General features: G+C 41.8%; 1 protein-coding gene across 9 annotated transcripts in view; it reads right to left on the bottom strand.

The window, feature by feature from the left end:
- Nucleotides 1-13,397, bottom strand: part of RAPGEF4 (Rap guanine nucleotide exchange factor 4) — a 249,197-nt gene that overhangs the window by 32,031 nt on the left and 203,769 nt on the right. For all 9 annotated transcript variants that reach the window (XM_036421380.2, XM_036421379.2, XM_036421384.2 and 6 more), the window contains 4 exons: nucleotides 5,449-5,599; nucleotides 2,918-3,006; nucleotides 1,939-1,969; nucleotides 1,643-1,721 (listed from right to left, as the gene is read on the bottom strand). In XM_036421380.2, the coding sequence (XP_036277273.1) occupies nucleotides 1,643-1,721; nucleotides 1,939-1,969; nucleotides 2,918-3,006; nucleotides 5,449-5,599 (350 nt within the window). The remainder of the gene's footprint in view (nucleotides 1-1,642; nucleotides 1,722-1,938; nucleotides 1,970-2,917; nucleotides 3,007-5,448; nucleotides 5,600-13,397) is intronic.

Raw genomic sequence — 13,397 nt, forward strand, 5'->3', positions numbered from 1 at the left:
GGCGTTGACTTGTATTGACATAACCTTCAAACATGTGGTATCTACAGAATGTGTGAAGTGCAATTAACAAGTTTTGCTTGAAAAAGTTTGTGTTTGGTTTGTTTTTTGTTGCAAAACTAGGGCTAAGAAGATGGCGGATGAAGAGCATATTCAGCACTGCATGCTTTACGAGTTCCAATTAGGAAGAAAAGCAAGTGAAGCTGCAAAAAACATCTGTAGTGCTCTTGGTCAAGATGCAGTTAGCGCCAGAAAATGCCAGCGTTGGTTTGAGAAATTTCGCGAGGGAAATTTTTCGTTAGATGACAAGAGTGGTCGAGGCCGTGTGTCCAATTTTGATCAAGAAGCTCTTCAAGCTCTTTTGGTGCAAAATCCTCAAATTACCCAACAAGAGCTTGCGACAACTTTAAATTGTTCACAAAAAACAATTTCCAATCAATTGCGTGCACTTGGCAAAGTCCAAAAGTTTGGAAAATGGGTTCCTCATGAGTTGACCGACAACAACCGTAATCAAAGAGTCACAATTTGCAGTTTGCTCCTGTCCGGTCAAAACCGTTTGCCGTTTTTAGAGCAAATTGTTACTGGAGATGAAAAATGGGTGCTGTATGTTAATTTGAAAAGGCGGCCTCAGTGGTTGGACAAAAATGAGGCTCCGCAGCCCACGCCAAAACCTGACTTGCATGCAAAAAAAGTGATGTTGTGTGTTTGGTGGAATTTAAAGGAATTCTTCATTATGAACTTTTACCATCTAACCAAACCATTACAAGTGCAGTGTATAGTGCCCAATTGGAAAGGTTAGCCCAAGCTTTAAGAGAAAAAGAACCCGCGCTGATTAATCGGAAGGGCGTAATTCTTCACCACGATAACGCACGACCGCATACTGCAAGAATCACTGCTGAAAAACTGCGCCAGTTGGAATGGGAAGTTCTCCCTCAACCTGCATATTCTCCTGATATTGCCCCTTCCGATTACCATTTGTTTCGTTCTTTGCAAAACTTTCTTCTTGGAAAAAAATTTAATAATGAAGAATGCCTCAAAAATGCATTGACCGAATTTTTTTGCATCAAAATCACAAGAATTTTACAACAGAGGGATTAAAATGCTTCCTGAACATTGGGCACAAGTAGTAGAAAACAACGGCAACTATATTGTTGATTAAATTTTGTTGTATTGTTTAAATAAATTCAATTTAAAAAAGTATTAGAAAACGACATTAATTATTACTAGACCTAATTCCTTCCTGTCGGCTCTTCCCAGAGGTGGGCAACCTAGACACCTGGTCCTGGAGATGACCCTTCTTCCCTCCCAGGAAGGTGGTAGGGGGAGAGGCAGTGTCAGGAAGTGTGGCTGAGCACCTTAGCTCCGGGCACAGGGTTCAAGGACATAATTGGAATGCAAAAGGGTAACCCAAGCAAACCCTCTGAAGTGCAAAGGGGCACCCCAAGAAAAGCTATTCTGTGGGTCCACGGTGATGATTCCCAGGGGAAGGTTTCATTGAAATAATCGAAACCAGTGGTTGGCAAATTGGCAAACTGCGGCTCTCGAGCCACATGCTGCTCTCTAGCGGCAGTTTGCTGCTCTGTTGACTAATTTAGAGTTTGCTGACCACTGATCTAAATAACACTGAGCTGGGAGAGAATCTCACCTTCGTCAGAGCCACGGATAGGCTGGCGCTTCTGGGCTCTCTCATCGCTGGTGTTGAAATGTTGCAGGAGAACTTTGTGCTGCAAAAATAACAACAGTAACTGCCTTAAAGGGAGAGCGACTGCTGCACATTTGCAACTCAAATGGAAAACACGCCTGAGAAGCAGTCAGAAATGAAGAAAACATATTTGGTATTGACAAAAACATCACTTCTGTGTGTTGCAATAAAACTTGTCTGGAGAACTGTCATTTCACAGGGCACAGACAATTAGAGAATCCTAATCCATCGCCCCTTACCTTCTTTTGTGGATTCTTTGCATCTTCTGAACTACGAGAAACAGAGAACACATCATTGAATGCCGTTGGTACTCTTATTTGAAATTGCTTCACTTGCATATGGCTTTAATCTTATGTTAGAAAAGGAAACCACAGCATCCCCTCAGGAGGCCATCTGAGCCTCCTCCTCTTTTTTTTTTTTTAAATATATTTTATTGATTTTTCACAGAGAGGAAGAGAGAGGGATAGAGAGTTAGAAACATCGATGAGAGAGAATCATCGACCAGCTGCCTCTTGCACACCCCCTACTGGGGATGTGCCCGTAGCCAAAGTACATGCCCTTGACCGGAATCGAACCCGGGACCTTTCAGTCCGCAGGCCGACGCTCTATCCACTGGAGCCTCCTCCTCTTAACATGAAGAGACCAAAGCAGGCAGGACCCAGCAGAGCGCTCAGCGCTTGCCGCAGGCAGGTCCCCAGCAGAATGGATGGGAAAAGCCCTGGTGCCCAGGTCTCAGAGTCTCCCTCGCAGCACACGCTCTCTGCTGTGTTTAATCCGTGGCTCAGGAACGCCGTGTGAAAACCTATGTTTTCACTGAGAGGACACACATATCAACAGTTTGGCAGTGAAAGCGAATGTCCCGCTCAAACTTCCTTTCGATGCCACTGAGCATTTCATGACTGTATTCACTGCTCTGAACCGCAGGCACCCAGGTTTACGGAGTTAGACGCCCCAAAGAAGGATCTTCTCCTCCCTGGGCTTCCTCGTGGCAGCTTCGCAGCCTCGGAGGCAGCTGAGCAGCATCTCAGTGCCTTGGTCCCTCTGGCCTCATCGCAGCACCCACACCCAAGGCCCATTCTGCCTGAATCAGGGCACTGCATGGCCGTGAAAAGCCAGCCTTCCCCTCTCGGGGGCAAAGGACTCTGTGGCAGACGTGTTGATTGTGAGCAGGCACTTCCGTGATGGAAGCACACCCCAAAGCCAAGCCCCCTTCCTTACATTTGCTTGACAATCCTCTCCAGCTCGGGCAGCTGCTCCTTGAGGGCGGCGATCATCCGGGCATCATCTGACACAGACACATAAAACTCCTGTAATTGGCAAAGGTCACAGACTTTTAACAGGCATCGATAAGGCACGCAGTTCTGTCAAGAGCAATGAAGAGGTGTCCCTGTGTCACCTGCTTCACTAGCCTCTCCAGACCAGGGTCTCATGGACCCAAGACAAAAAGGGAAGTGTTAAAATAAGCCAGAAGTCAAAACTGCAAGTGAGAAAAGAATTCAGAGATGAGGTGGCAGTTGTACAACACCTTGCATGTCATTAATGCCATTGAATTGTACACTTAAAGAGGGTGACAATGGCAAATTTTATGTTGGGTATATATATATATTTTTTAATAGATTTTTATTGATTTTTTACAGAAAGGAAAAGAGAGGCATAGAGAGTTAGAAACATCGATGACAGAGAATCATCGATCAGCTGCCTCTTGCACACCCCCTACTGGGGATGTGCCCGCAACCAAGGTACATGCCCTTAACCGGAATCGAACCCGGGACCCTTCAGTCCACTGAGCCAAACTGGTTTCGGCTATGTTGGGTATATTTTACCACAAAGAATTAATTGCAAATGGATAGTTTATATGAAAGGCAATGTAATGCAATGCTTTGAAATGATAAGTTTATAGTCTCTCTTCTCGATATTTTTTTTCAGGGGAATTTTAATATTGATTCTGATGTTATTTTAGTATTTGTTGGTTTACTTAATATTCACCACTAGTTGTAGTTCATTGTCGGTAGTCCTGTTGCAGGCAGGGCCCTCAGCACTGTGCTAACTGTACATTAGTCTGTGCCACCACCTCAGGTCTCCTTGCTGAGGTGCTGAGAATGGTCCTGACCCCAGAGCAGCGGCGACAGAAGCAGCCGTGCCCTGCTCTGCTCAGGCGCCGTGGCCTCTCAGCCGAAGATGGGAGCTGCGGCTGGGCCAGCTTAGCCGCCACGTGGGCCTTCACTGCATGGGTAGAGGCCACAAGTCAAGTCCTGATGCCAAGCTGCTATTATCCTTTTACGTTTTCAAAACACTCCATTGCCCAGCTTTCAAGGACTCTGAGGTCCACCCCTCCTCCTGCCTCACCTGTCTGGGGCTGACCAACGATATGATAAAAAGGAAGATAAGGGGTATGTTTCTTTTGGGTAATTCATTCTTGAACAGACAGACTGATAAAGTTTGAAATAGAAGCCACACTGTGTTTTGCCTGCACAGAAGCAAAGCCCTTATCTAGGCTTTGAGGACAGAGTGAGTCATCGAGGAGTAAATGCCAGCCAGGGTCAATGCTGAATGTGGGCCAGGAGCCCTGGGAAAGAAAAGGGAATTTCAGCTTCAAGCAGTGTTTACAAGATAAATATCTCTCTTCCAAGCCACCTCAGGGTCCCAGTAACCCTATTTAATAAAAGGCTAATATGCAAATCTACCGAAAGGGGGACTGACCGGTTGCTATGACATTCATGACCACCAGGGGGAAGACATTCAATGCAGGAGCTGCCCCCTGGTGGTCAGTATGCTCCCATAGGGGGAGTGCTGCTCAGCCAGAAGCCCTGAGCTGGGCTCAAGGCTAGTGAGCGCAGTGGTGGTGGTGGGAGCCACTCCTGCCTCCACAACAATTGGACATTCCCCCAGGGATCTCTGACTGTGAGGGGGCACAGGTCAGACTGAGAGCCTCCAACTGCACGAATTTTGTGTACAGAGCCTCTAGTTCCTCAATAAAATTAACTGCTTCTGTCCACTCGAAAATCTTCCATTCGATCTAGTAATCCTGTGTCTAGGAATATAACCAAGAACAGACCTACATGCACAAAAATGTTCACTACACTATTATTCTAGGAAGGTAAAAATGGAAATCTTCAACAATATGGGAACAAATAAATATATCTGAGGCAGATCATTAGAAAGACTGCACTGATGTGGGAAAATCCGTACATGAAGTTAAGTGAAAAAAGCAGCATGCAAAATGATGGGCACTCTGTGCTTTCAACTATGCAAAACATACAAAGAGAAAGAGACTATTAAAAATATATTAACATGCTACCAATTACTGCCCTGGCTGGTGTGGCTCAATTGCTGGAGTATCATCCCATGTACCAGGAGGTCCTTGGTTCCATTCCTGGTCAGGGCACATGCCCGGGTTGTGGGCGCGATTCCCACTAGGGGGTGTGCAGAAGCAGCCCATCAATAGATCTCTCATCGATGTTTCCATCTCTCTCCCTCTCCTTTCCTCTCTCTCCAAAATAAATAAAAAAAACAAAAACCCACCCATATTTTAAATATGCTACCAGTTATTGCATTAGAGTGATGGGTTAATGGGTGATTTTTTTTCTTTACTTTTCTTGTAGTACCTTTCTGATAAAGGAATGTGTTAACAAAGTCTAGAATTTGTGATGATAGTCCTCCAGGGAAGCTGCCCTGCCTAATAGTAGTCCTGTGCATTGTAGCACAGAGGTGTATTCTGGGAAGAGAATCCACCCCACCCCCCCGTGTACCTCCAGGAAAGCCATAGCCACGTCGTCCTCTTGGAGGAGGTCCCCATACACAGCTGCCCACTGCAAAACCAGGCGGACGACTCGCCTCTTGTTGTTGAGGGCGTAATCCATCTTCTCCTGCTCCGTACCTTGCGAAGGCTGGGCGTGGTAAGTTCCAAGGAGTCAAGGAAGACATTAGCCGTTTCACACTCCTCTGACTGTGCTTCTTGCAAAGGCAGGGAGCGACAGATCCCGGCGTCAGAGAGCCAGCCTTCTGCACTGATTCATTTCTCCCCTCAGGCCCTCACAAAATTTCCACCCACACAAAAGTTCTGGACCAAATGAATACAACCCTTAGAGGACTGCTGACCTTGACTCGATAGTTTCCCAAAAAGTTAGACCCACCAGGCTCCATCGGACTTGCGTGTGGACAGGATTTTTGTGCCGAGCTCCAGCTGTCATCAGGCTGTACCACATTCCCTGCCTGCCCTCCACCTGGCCCTTCACTTCTTGGGGTGGGGATGCTTCCCACTGCCCCTTGTCTCTGGGTGCCTTGCTGTCTCCTGTTGGTTCCCACAACTCTGCACACATCTCCTTAATCTCCTTCACTGTATGCATTTCAGTGAGAGCCTTTCAAGTGCTCATCTAGTAATTCCAGAACCAAGACTGATACAGAGAGTGCGTGGGGAGGAGGTTGGGGGTGGGTGGGTAGTGAGGCTGGAGGAAGGTAAGCTCACCCATTTGAGGACTAGGGAAGATGCCTGCTGTATTGATCTGGTGAGGGTCTCAGTTTTTATACCATTTCTTCTTCTCTTGTCTGAAACCACCACTAACTCATATTGGCTTTTTGTGCATTTATGGCTAGCCATCTTAAATAAACTATAAGCTCTCTGAGACTTCAGATGATATACTATGGTCTTGCATTCTAGATGGTACCTAGCACAGGGACTTTTATCTAGAAATTTTATTTGTTTACTAATACAACAAATGCTTGATGGAGTGCCCATAACATGTGTCAGATAAAGGTCCCTGTTCTCGGCACTCATGTGGATTACAGTAAGGAGACTATAGTATGTGATCAGGGAAGATTTTAGACATACTGCTCCTTTTTCAGTGACTATTACAGATAATTGGTTCACAGAATGATTTCCCTCATTATAACTTACACTGTGACTGGCACATAGAGTACCACAGTCAAGCTCTACTTCATAATCTTATGAGGAAATTATCACATTCCCTTTCTGCAAGTGAGCACACTGACAGTAAAGGAGCATAAATGGCCAGGATTACATAGTGAGGTGTGGAGTGGGTTTTGAACTCAGGACTCCGAATCCCAGCTAGTTTTCTTCCGCATCACACAACAGCCCTGTGCCTCGGCCACCTAGCCCCATGTCCCAGACCTGCCTACAAGGTTGGCCGCGCCTTCGGTTCCCACCAGGACTTCAAAGGCACTGCAGAAAACTGCATCCTGGCTGTGCCGCACTTGAGAACTACACCAGTGAAAGGCTTTTTCTAAAGACTATAAATAATCATGATCAAGGTAAATGACAGAACCTTAAAGCCAAGGTGGACTGCATGTAAATGGGTTGCAAAATGGCTTTCATAAATTGAGCACGGGAGTCATAAAAAAGAAAATTGCTTAACCTGTATTGCCACAATTCTCTCATAACTTACAATAAAAAAAGGGAAGAAAGATCACTTTGTGTGAAAATTATTTCTTTTCTGATTAACCCTTTGGTCTCTTGATTGTCTATACACATAATTCACCCTTCCCTCTCCCCCCACTCTCCCCCAAAACAACAACAACAACAACAAAAAAAAACAGCAACAACAAAAAGAATGGCAATGCTGGGCACGACATTTTATGACTATTTTTTTATGGTTACTAGCAGCATAGTCAGGTACATGGCAGTTCAAAATCAATGATTCCTGACATATTATAAAAATTTGTAGTGGTTCAACCAAGAGTCAGTGAGAAAAGAAGTCTTTCCCATTTGCCTGGGGCTGAAATGGTTTGAAATTTCAAGTTGATATCGAGTGGTTATAAGTCTAACTTTCCAGGTTATCTGGATTTGGATTCCAGGAACCAACACAAATGCTTGTGTGTTGGCTACAGAGTATGAGCAGCACACCTGTGGCTACCCTTTAGGGCCCTTATAGGATGACTAAATCAGCGTGTCTTTGAGGGTTAAGACAAATGTTTTCCTTGTCCTCTTTCCTCTTGGGAAATGTGTCTGTTGTCAACAATGATATACTATCTGACTGGAGGGATTAGCATGCTAACACTTCAAATATGTAAAGAGCTTGACAGTGTATAATAAATATGCTTAATGTGCTCATAGGATCCCATAATGCACTCTACAAACTGCAGGGGGGAATATTTACAGATGAGGAGACAGGGTCAGGGAGATCTGCTCAGCCTTGGTCAGTGAGTAAATGGCAGGCTTTACAAATCCAGACAAGGCTTTTTCCATGATCATCGCTCCCACAGCCCCAAATAGTGGTATTAGTGCTTGGGTTCATGAAATTACAATATTAAGTAATTTTATCTGAGGGGCAAAAATCCAAGTTTCCTGGAGCTGACTCAGCGTGATGGGTAGCTAAACCAGAGTTGAGTGCACACTGCTCGTCAGGAGTAACTCGCAGTCTCCTGGGAGCCAGAACTCACTAAGTCTGGGGGAAGAGGTGTTCTCTAATGTCTCATAAACATTAAGCATTTTTGCCTTTGGAAAAAACAAAGAGAAGCATTGCTTTGTTTCACAAAGCCTTGCCTTTCCCCTTACAGATGTGATTTACTAAAATAGAGGTGGGGAAATTCTACTTTTATAGCTGAGTTCACACATGTCATGTGCCTTCCCTAAGCAACATACCGCTCCAGTCCTGAGCAGGCTGCTGGATCAGGTTCTTAAGAGACACAGAGGAGACTTTATATGTAATGGATTACACCTGAAATGACGCAGGCGAGTTCTAAAAGAGAATCTAGAATTAGTCACTGCATTGTTATTTTAGACACAATTCTTAAAAGGCCATAGAGTCAAAGTGGCCAACTCATCACTAATACTGAGATGATTGACAGAACTATAGAATTTGTGAGCAGCAAAAGCCCTTTGATTATATCTCCTTGAAAACCACCATTTTAGAGGTAAAGAAACTGAGGAAGAATGAGGTGATTTTTCCAAATTTATCAATGGAATTCTTAGGACTAGAACTCAGTCCTCTTATCTCCCTACCTAGTACTGTTTACCTGTTTATGCTGTTGTGTTTTATTTGACATTCATATTTTTTATGCTAACATATATTACACAGCAGAACTAGGTTAGACAACAGGGAAATCCATCTGAGACGTAGAAATTGATCCTCCCAAATTCTCAAAGACAACAAAGTACATGCAAGAAATCAAGAGTTAAATGTTGCAGCCTTGACAATCTGATGTCAGGGGAGCACAGAAATTTTAACTGATTATATCCTCCTGGCTATAGTTTTAACCAGTTCTCTTCTCCGATATCTGTTGATTTAGAAAGCGGCAACTCACCACTACTAACCAAACATTCTTAAATCTACTGACCATTCAAATCCTAACTTGAGGTTTCTCTTGTTATGGCAGTAAGACTACTTACCATCTGGCAGCATTCAATCCAAATCTTTAACAGTAAGAACCATGTGGTGAACTCACTGTGCATCTCCACATTTTCTAGTCAAGGTCTGGGCACATGGAAACATAAAAAGCCTCAAGTGTTGCCCGAATGGTTTGGCTCAGTGGATAGAGCATCGGCCTGCGGACTGAAAGGTCCAAGGTTCGATTCCAGTCAAGGGCATGTACCTTGGCTGCGGGCACATCCCCAGTAGGGGATGTTTCTCTCTCATCAATGCTTCTGGCTCTCTGTCCCTCTCCCTTCCTCTCTGTAAAAAATCAATAAAATATGTATTTTTAAAAAGCCTCAAGTGTTTGTTGATTGACTGCTTATCTTAATTCAATCACACTCTTTGGAGTGCAATATATAATGCAATTTTCTAAAAAAAATAAAATAAAATAAAAAATAGAAGATTCTTTTTATCTTACCACAGCTCTCTAAAACCCTTTATCTAAATTATCAGAAGTTCCATAGCATTGCAATGTCAGAAAAATCATAGACACATTCTAGGCAAGACCATGCTCAGTGTCACCAGGTTGACTAAACACAAACACCAAAATGTCTGGTACATTTTTTAAACAGAATCATTTAGTGATTTATTACAGGAGCACAAACTCGGAGTGACTCAATCTTCATGGAATCGGACCAGCTCTTTCGGCAACATGTAGATGCAGCTGTGGTCGGACTGGACCTGCTTTCAATGAGGCACTAGGACTGAGAGTCGGGAAAGGAGAAGGCCACAGTGTGGGCTACGGCTCCCTACCCTGCCAACAGCAGGCTTAACCTTCCATTGAGTCATTTTCCTCATGCTGGCTCTGCCGTTCAAACACTGTAATTATTTCATATATTTTTACCTAGTTATTATCTTACTCACCACAGGCACCTGTAATTTTTCTGGATTTTTTTTTTTTTTTTTTTTTACTGCTCATTTACTTATTCTTCATTCAGCTAATAATGGTTCCATGTATTCAAATGATCATGGGGGAAAGTAAGTGAAAACCTCCTAGGATGTAGAGGCAGCAGATTCATTACAGCCTACAACAGGGAATAAAATATTATGTATACTTTTTGCAGTAAGTATATGCTAATTATGCAGCTATTTATAAAACACTTATCAACATTCAAACTGGTACTCTTCAATATTGTCGTTTTCTAAAGCCCTGCTTTGCATACAAGATCTCTGCTTGCAGCTGAAAACAAACTTTGGGGGGTCATATGCCCACTGACTAGACAAAGCTTTTATATATATATATATATATATATATATATATATATATATATATATATTTTTTTTTTACCTTATGCCACATACCTCTCATGATGGTATAATAATTTCTTTATAAAAATATATATTTTATTGATTTTTTACAGAGAGGAAGGGAGAAGGATAGAGAGTCAGAAACATCGATTAGCTTCCTCTTGCACACCTCCCACTGGGGATGTGCCTGCAAGCAAGGTACATGCCATGACCAGAATCGAACCTGGGACCTTTCAGTCCGCAGGACGACGCTCTATCCATTGAGCCAGTGGTCGGCGATAATTTCTTTATGTGGGCTAATATATTTACATTTACTGTATAAGGTGCTTTATGGTTTATAATATGCTTCCACACACATGGCCTCATTTGGTCACAACAGCCCGGAGAGGTGGGAAGGACAGGTATAACTATCCCTGTTATATAGACAGGGCTCAGAGATGTTCAGGATGACTGCTGAGTGATACAGTTTGTAAGATGCAGGCCTTCTGATTTCAGAGCTCTTGCTTTTCCCACTATACTATGGGCCTCCTTCCTACACTGCTTGCCTCTGTGAAGAATCCAAACATCCTGAGCATGGAGCCTGTTCCCTCTTTGATGCAACATGTCCTGGGGAATGCATGTTATGGAATTAGACCACTTGAGATCCTATTCGGGCTCCCCCCCTTACAAACTGTGAGACTCTGTCAGTTATGAACCATTTAGAACCTCATCTGTAAACTTCAGAGGACGTTGTTAAGGATGAGATGGGACAATATTGATAAGTCATGTGGAACAGTATCTGAGACATATTAAGTGCTCAGTAAGAGTTAGCTATCATGATCACTATAGAACCAGTTCTGGAAATCATTTAAAGTCCTTTAAAGGGTTGGCTTTGGAATTTTAACTCTGTGATGCTGTTCATGGGTCTGTGTTCCTACTAACTGAGCTCAATTAGGGAGCAATTTCCTGCTGTCATTTTCTTTAGATGCCTCCCATCTCCTTGCTCAGAATATGTTTTTTTTGTTTGTTTGTTTGTTTTTGTTTTTTTTTTCTACTGGGTTCAAATCTTGTTCTAACACCTACCAGCTGTGTACCGTGGGGCCGATAGCTTCACTGCTCATTCTCACTTCTTATTGTAAAGAGAGAATACTTCTCACAGTGTTGATATGAGGTCGAGAAAACATATGTAGAACAGTTGGCAGAATATCTGATAATACGATCTTTTTTATTTCAAAGAGCACATCATGTTCATAACATTATTAAACCAAGTCTTCCTTCCTTATTGAAAATTTACTTTTCACTGGTATATCTGCAGAAGTAAATTGCTCTGATGGTGACATACAGATCAAACACTTTTCAGAGCCGAATGGAAGCTACAATGGTAAAATGTGGCTCCAGCAAAATTTAAGATAACCATCTTCCTTAGGAATCTAAAATATATTTCCAAAAACCTGGCTTCATCTAGATAGGAAGAACCTGATACTGTTTGTGTATCAATAAGAAAAGCAAATTTTAAAAAATGTGTCTTTGTGTTTTGTTTTTTTTAGAGAACCCAAGACAACTTCTAAAGAGAACATCTCCAGGCCAATGTCACAGAGAAATAAATGATGGAGACCCTGCTTTTTCAGTAGGAAATCTGTTGTGTTTATTTTGTTCCTGTATAAAGGATGTAATACATATAAAAAGTTTCAGCTAAAACTTAATGACAAATCTGGATTCTGTATATTTATTTTTTTCCTTTTAATTCAAGAACCTAACAATTTTTCCATGCAAAAAGTATAAAATTTGTGTTGACTTTTAAGTCAAAAGAAATTAGAGTAGTAATAGAAAATATTTGACCAACCAAAATTATTGCTGTATTCAAGTTTTTATAAGTTTAAATATGAGCCATTTGTCTTGTCTCTTTCAGCTATAAGAACAATCAGTCCTATACAACAGAGACCTGCATTTGTTGACATAACAGAGTTTATTAGGACATTATTAGTTTCTGTCATCATAGACTCCATTTTCTTTCCTGACTCTACTAATTTCAGCTTCTTCATGAGGCTCGTTCCCCTAACATCTGTAGAATGGCAATTGCTGGCATTGGGGCTACAGACTTCCTGTTCTCTCTCTTAAATGTTGAAAAAGCTTTTTACCCAGAAAGCCTCTCTTTGAGTCTCATTGTACCAGAGTACGTTGGGCCTGCAATTTGAGAACAAATCATGGTCAAGGGCAGCCACCTCCTGTAAGTACTGACCAACGGAGATCACAGTGATGTCAGGGAGCCAACTATATACAATGTCCACTCTAACTAGAATCTCATAAGTGCCACCTGATGTCTCTGCCAGTATGTGAGGAATCGTAGGTGATTATTTGGCTTCCATGTCCTTGATTTCTCCTACATGTAAAATGAAATAAATATCATACTAGTTCTTTTTTTTTTTTTTTTTTGTCTCAAAGTGAGGGCGAGATGTTAGAATTATAAAGTAAATGTATGAAAATGCTCTGAATCAAGGATATAGTTATTAAATTCAAAATAATATTACCTTAGTTGTGACCAGTATACTGAATTGAAAGGCTGACTATATTTGTATAAACAAAAATATAGCAGAGTGTAGTCATGAAACACAGAAATTAAGACAATCAGAGAGCAATTTGGTAATGAACATCAAAACATGTTAATATATTACATATTCTGTGCCTACTTTTAGAAATTTAAAGCAAGAATATTATTACCTATGTGGGCAAAGATTTAGCTAGAAGGACATAGATTCATCCCCTTATATTTGTTACAGAAAAAATGTGAAGATAATTTAAATATCCAATAGGAAGAGGCTAAGAAAATGAATTATGACATAGCTGCCATATAATATTGAGTCATTAAAAAAAATACTATGTTTTTCTCATGCATCTTTGTCACCTTATGTTGCCCAGCACTATATGACACATTGTAAATGCCCAATAAATGCTTCTAAAATTGCCTGAAAAAATGATGTAGTATATATATAAATATATATATATATATATATATGAAAAAATATCCACAACATACCAGTAAGAGAGAGAAAAATATTACAAAAAAAACCCCCACATATAACATGCTCTCATGTATATGAAAT

Source organism: Pipistrellus kuhlii, unplaced genomic scaffold, assembly GCF_014108245.1.
Source record: "Pipistrellus kuhlii isolate mPipKuh1 unplaced genomic scaffold, mPipKuh1.p scaffold_m20_p_7, whole genome shotgun sequence".
In the NCBI taxonomy this organism is placed as follows: Eukaryota; Metazoa; Chordata; class Mammalia; order Chiroptera; family Vespertilionidae; genus Pipistrellus; species Pipistrellus kuhlii.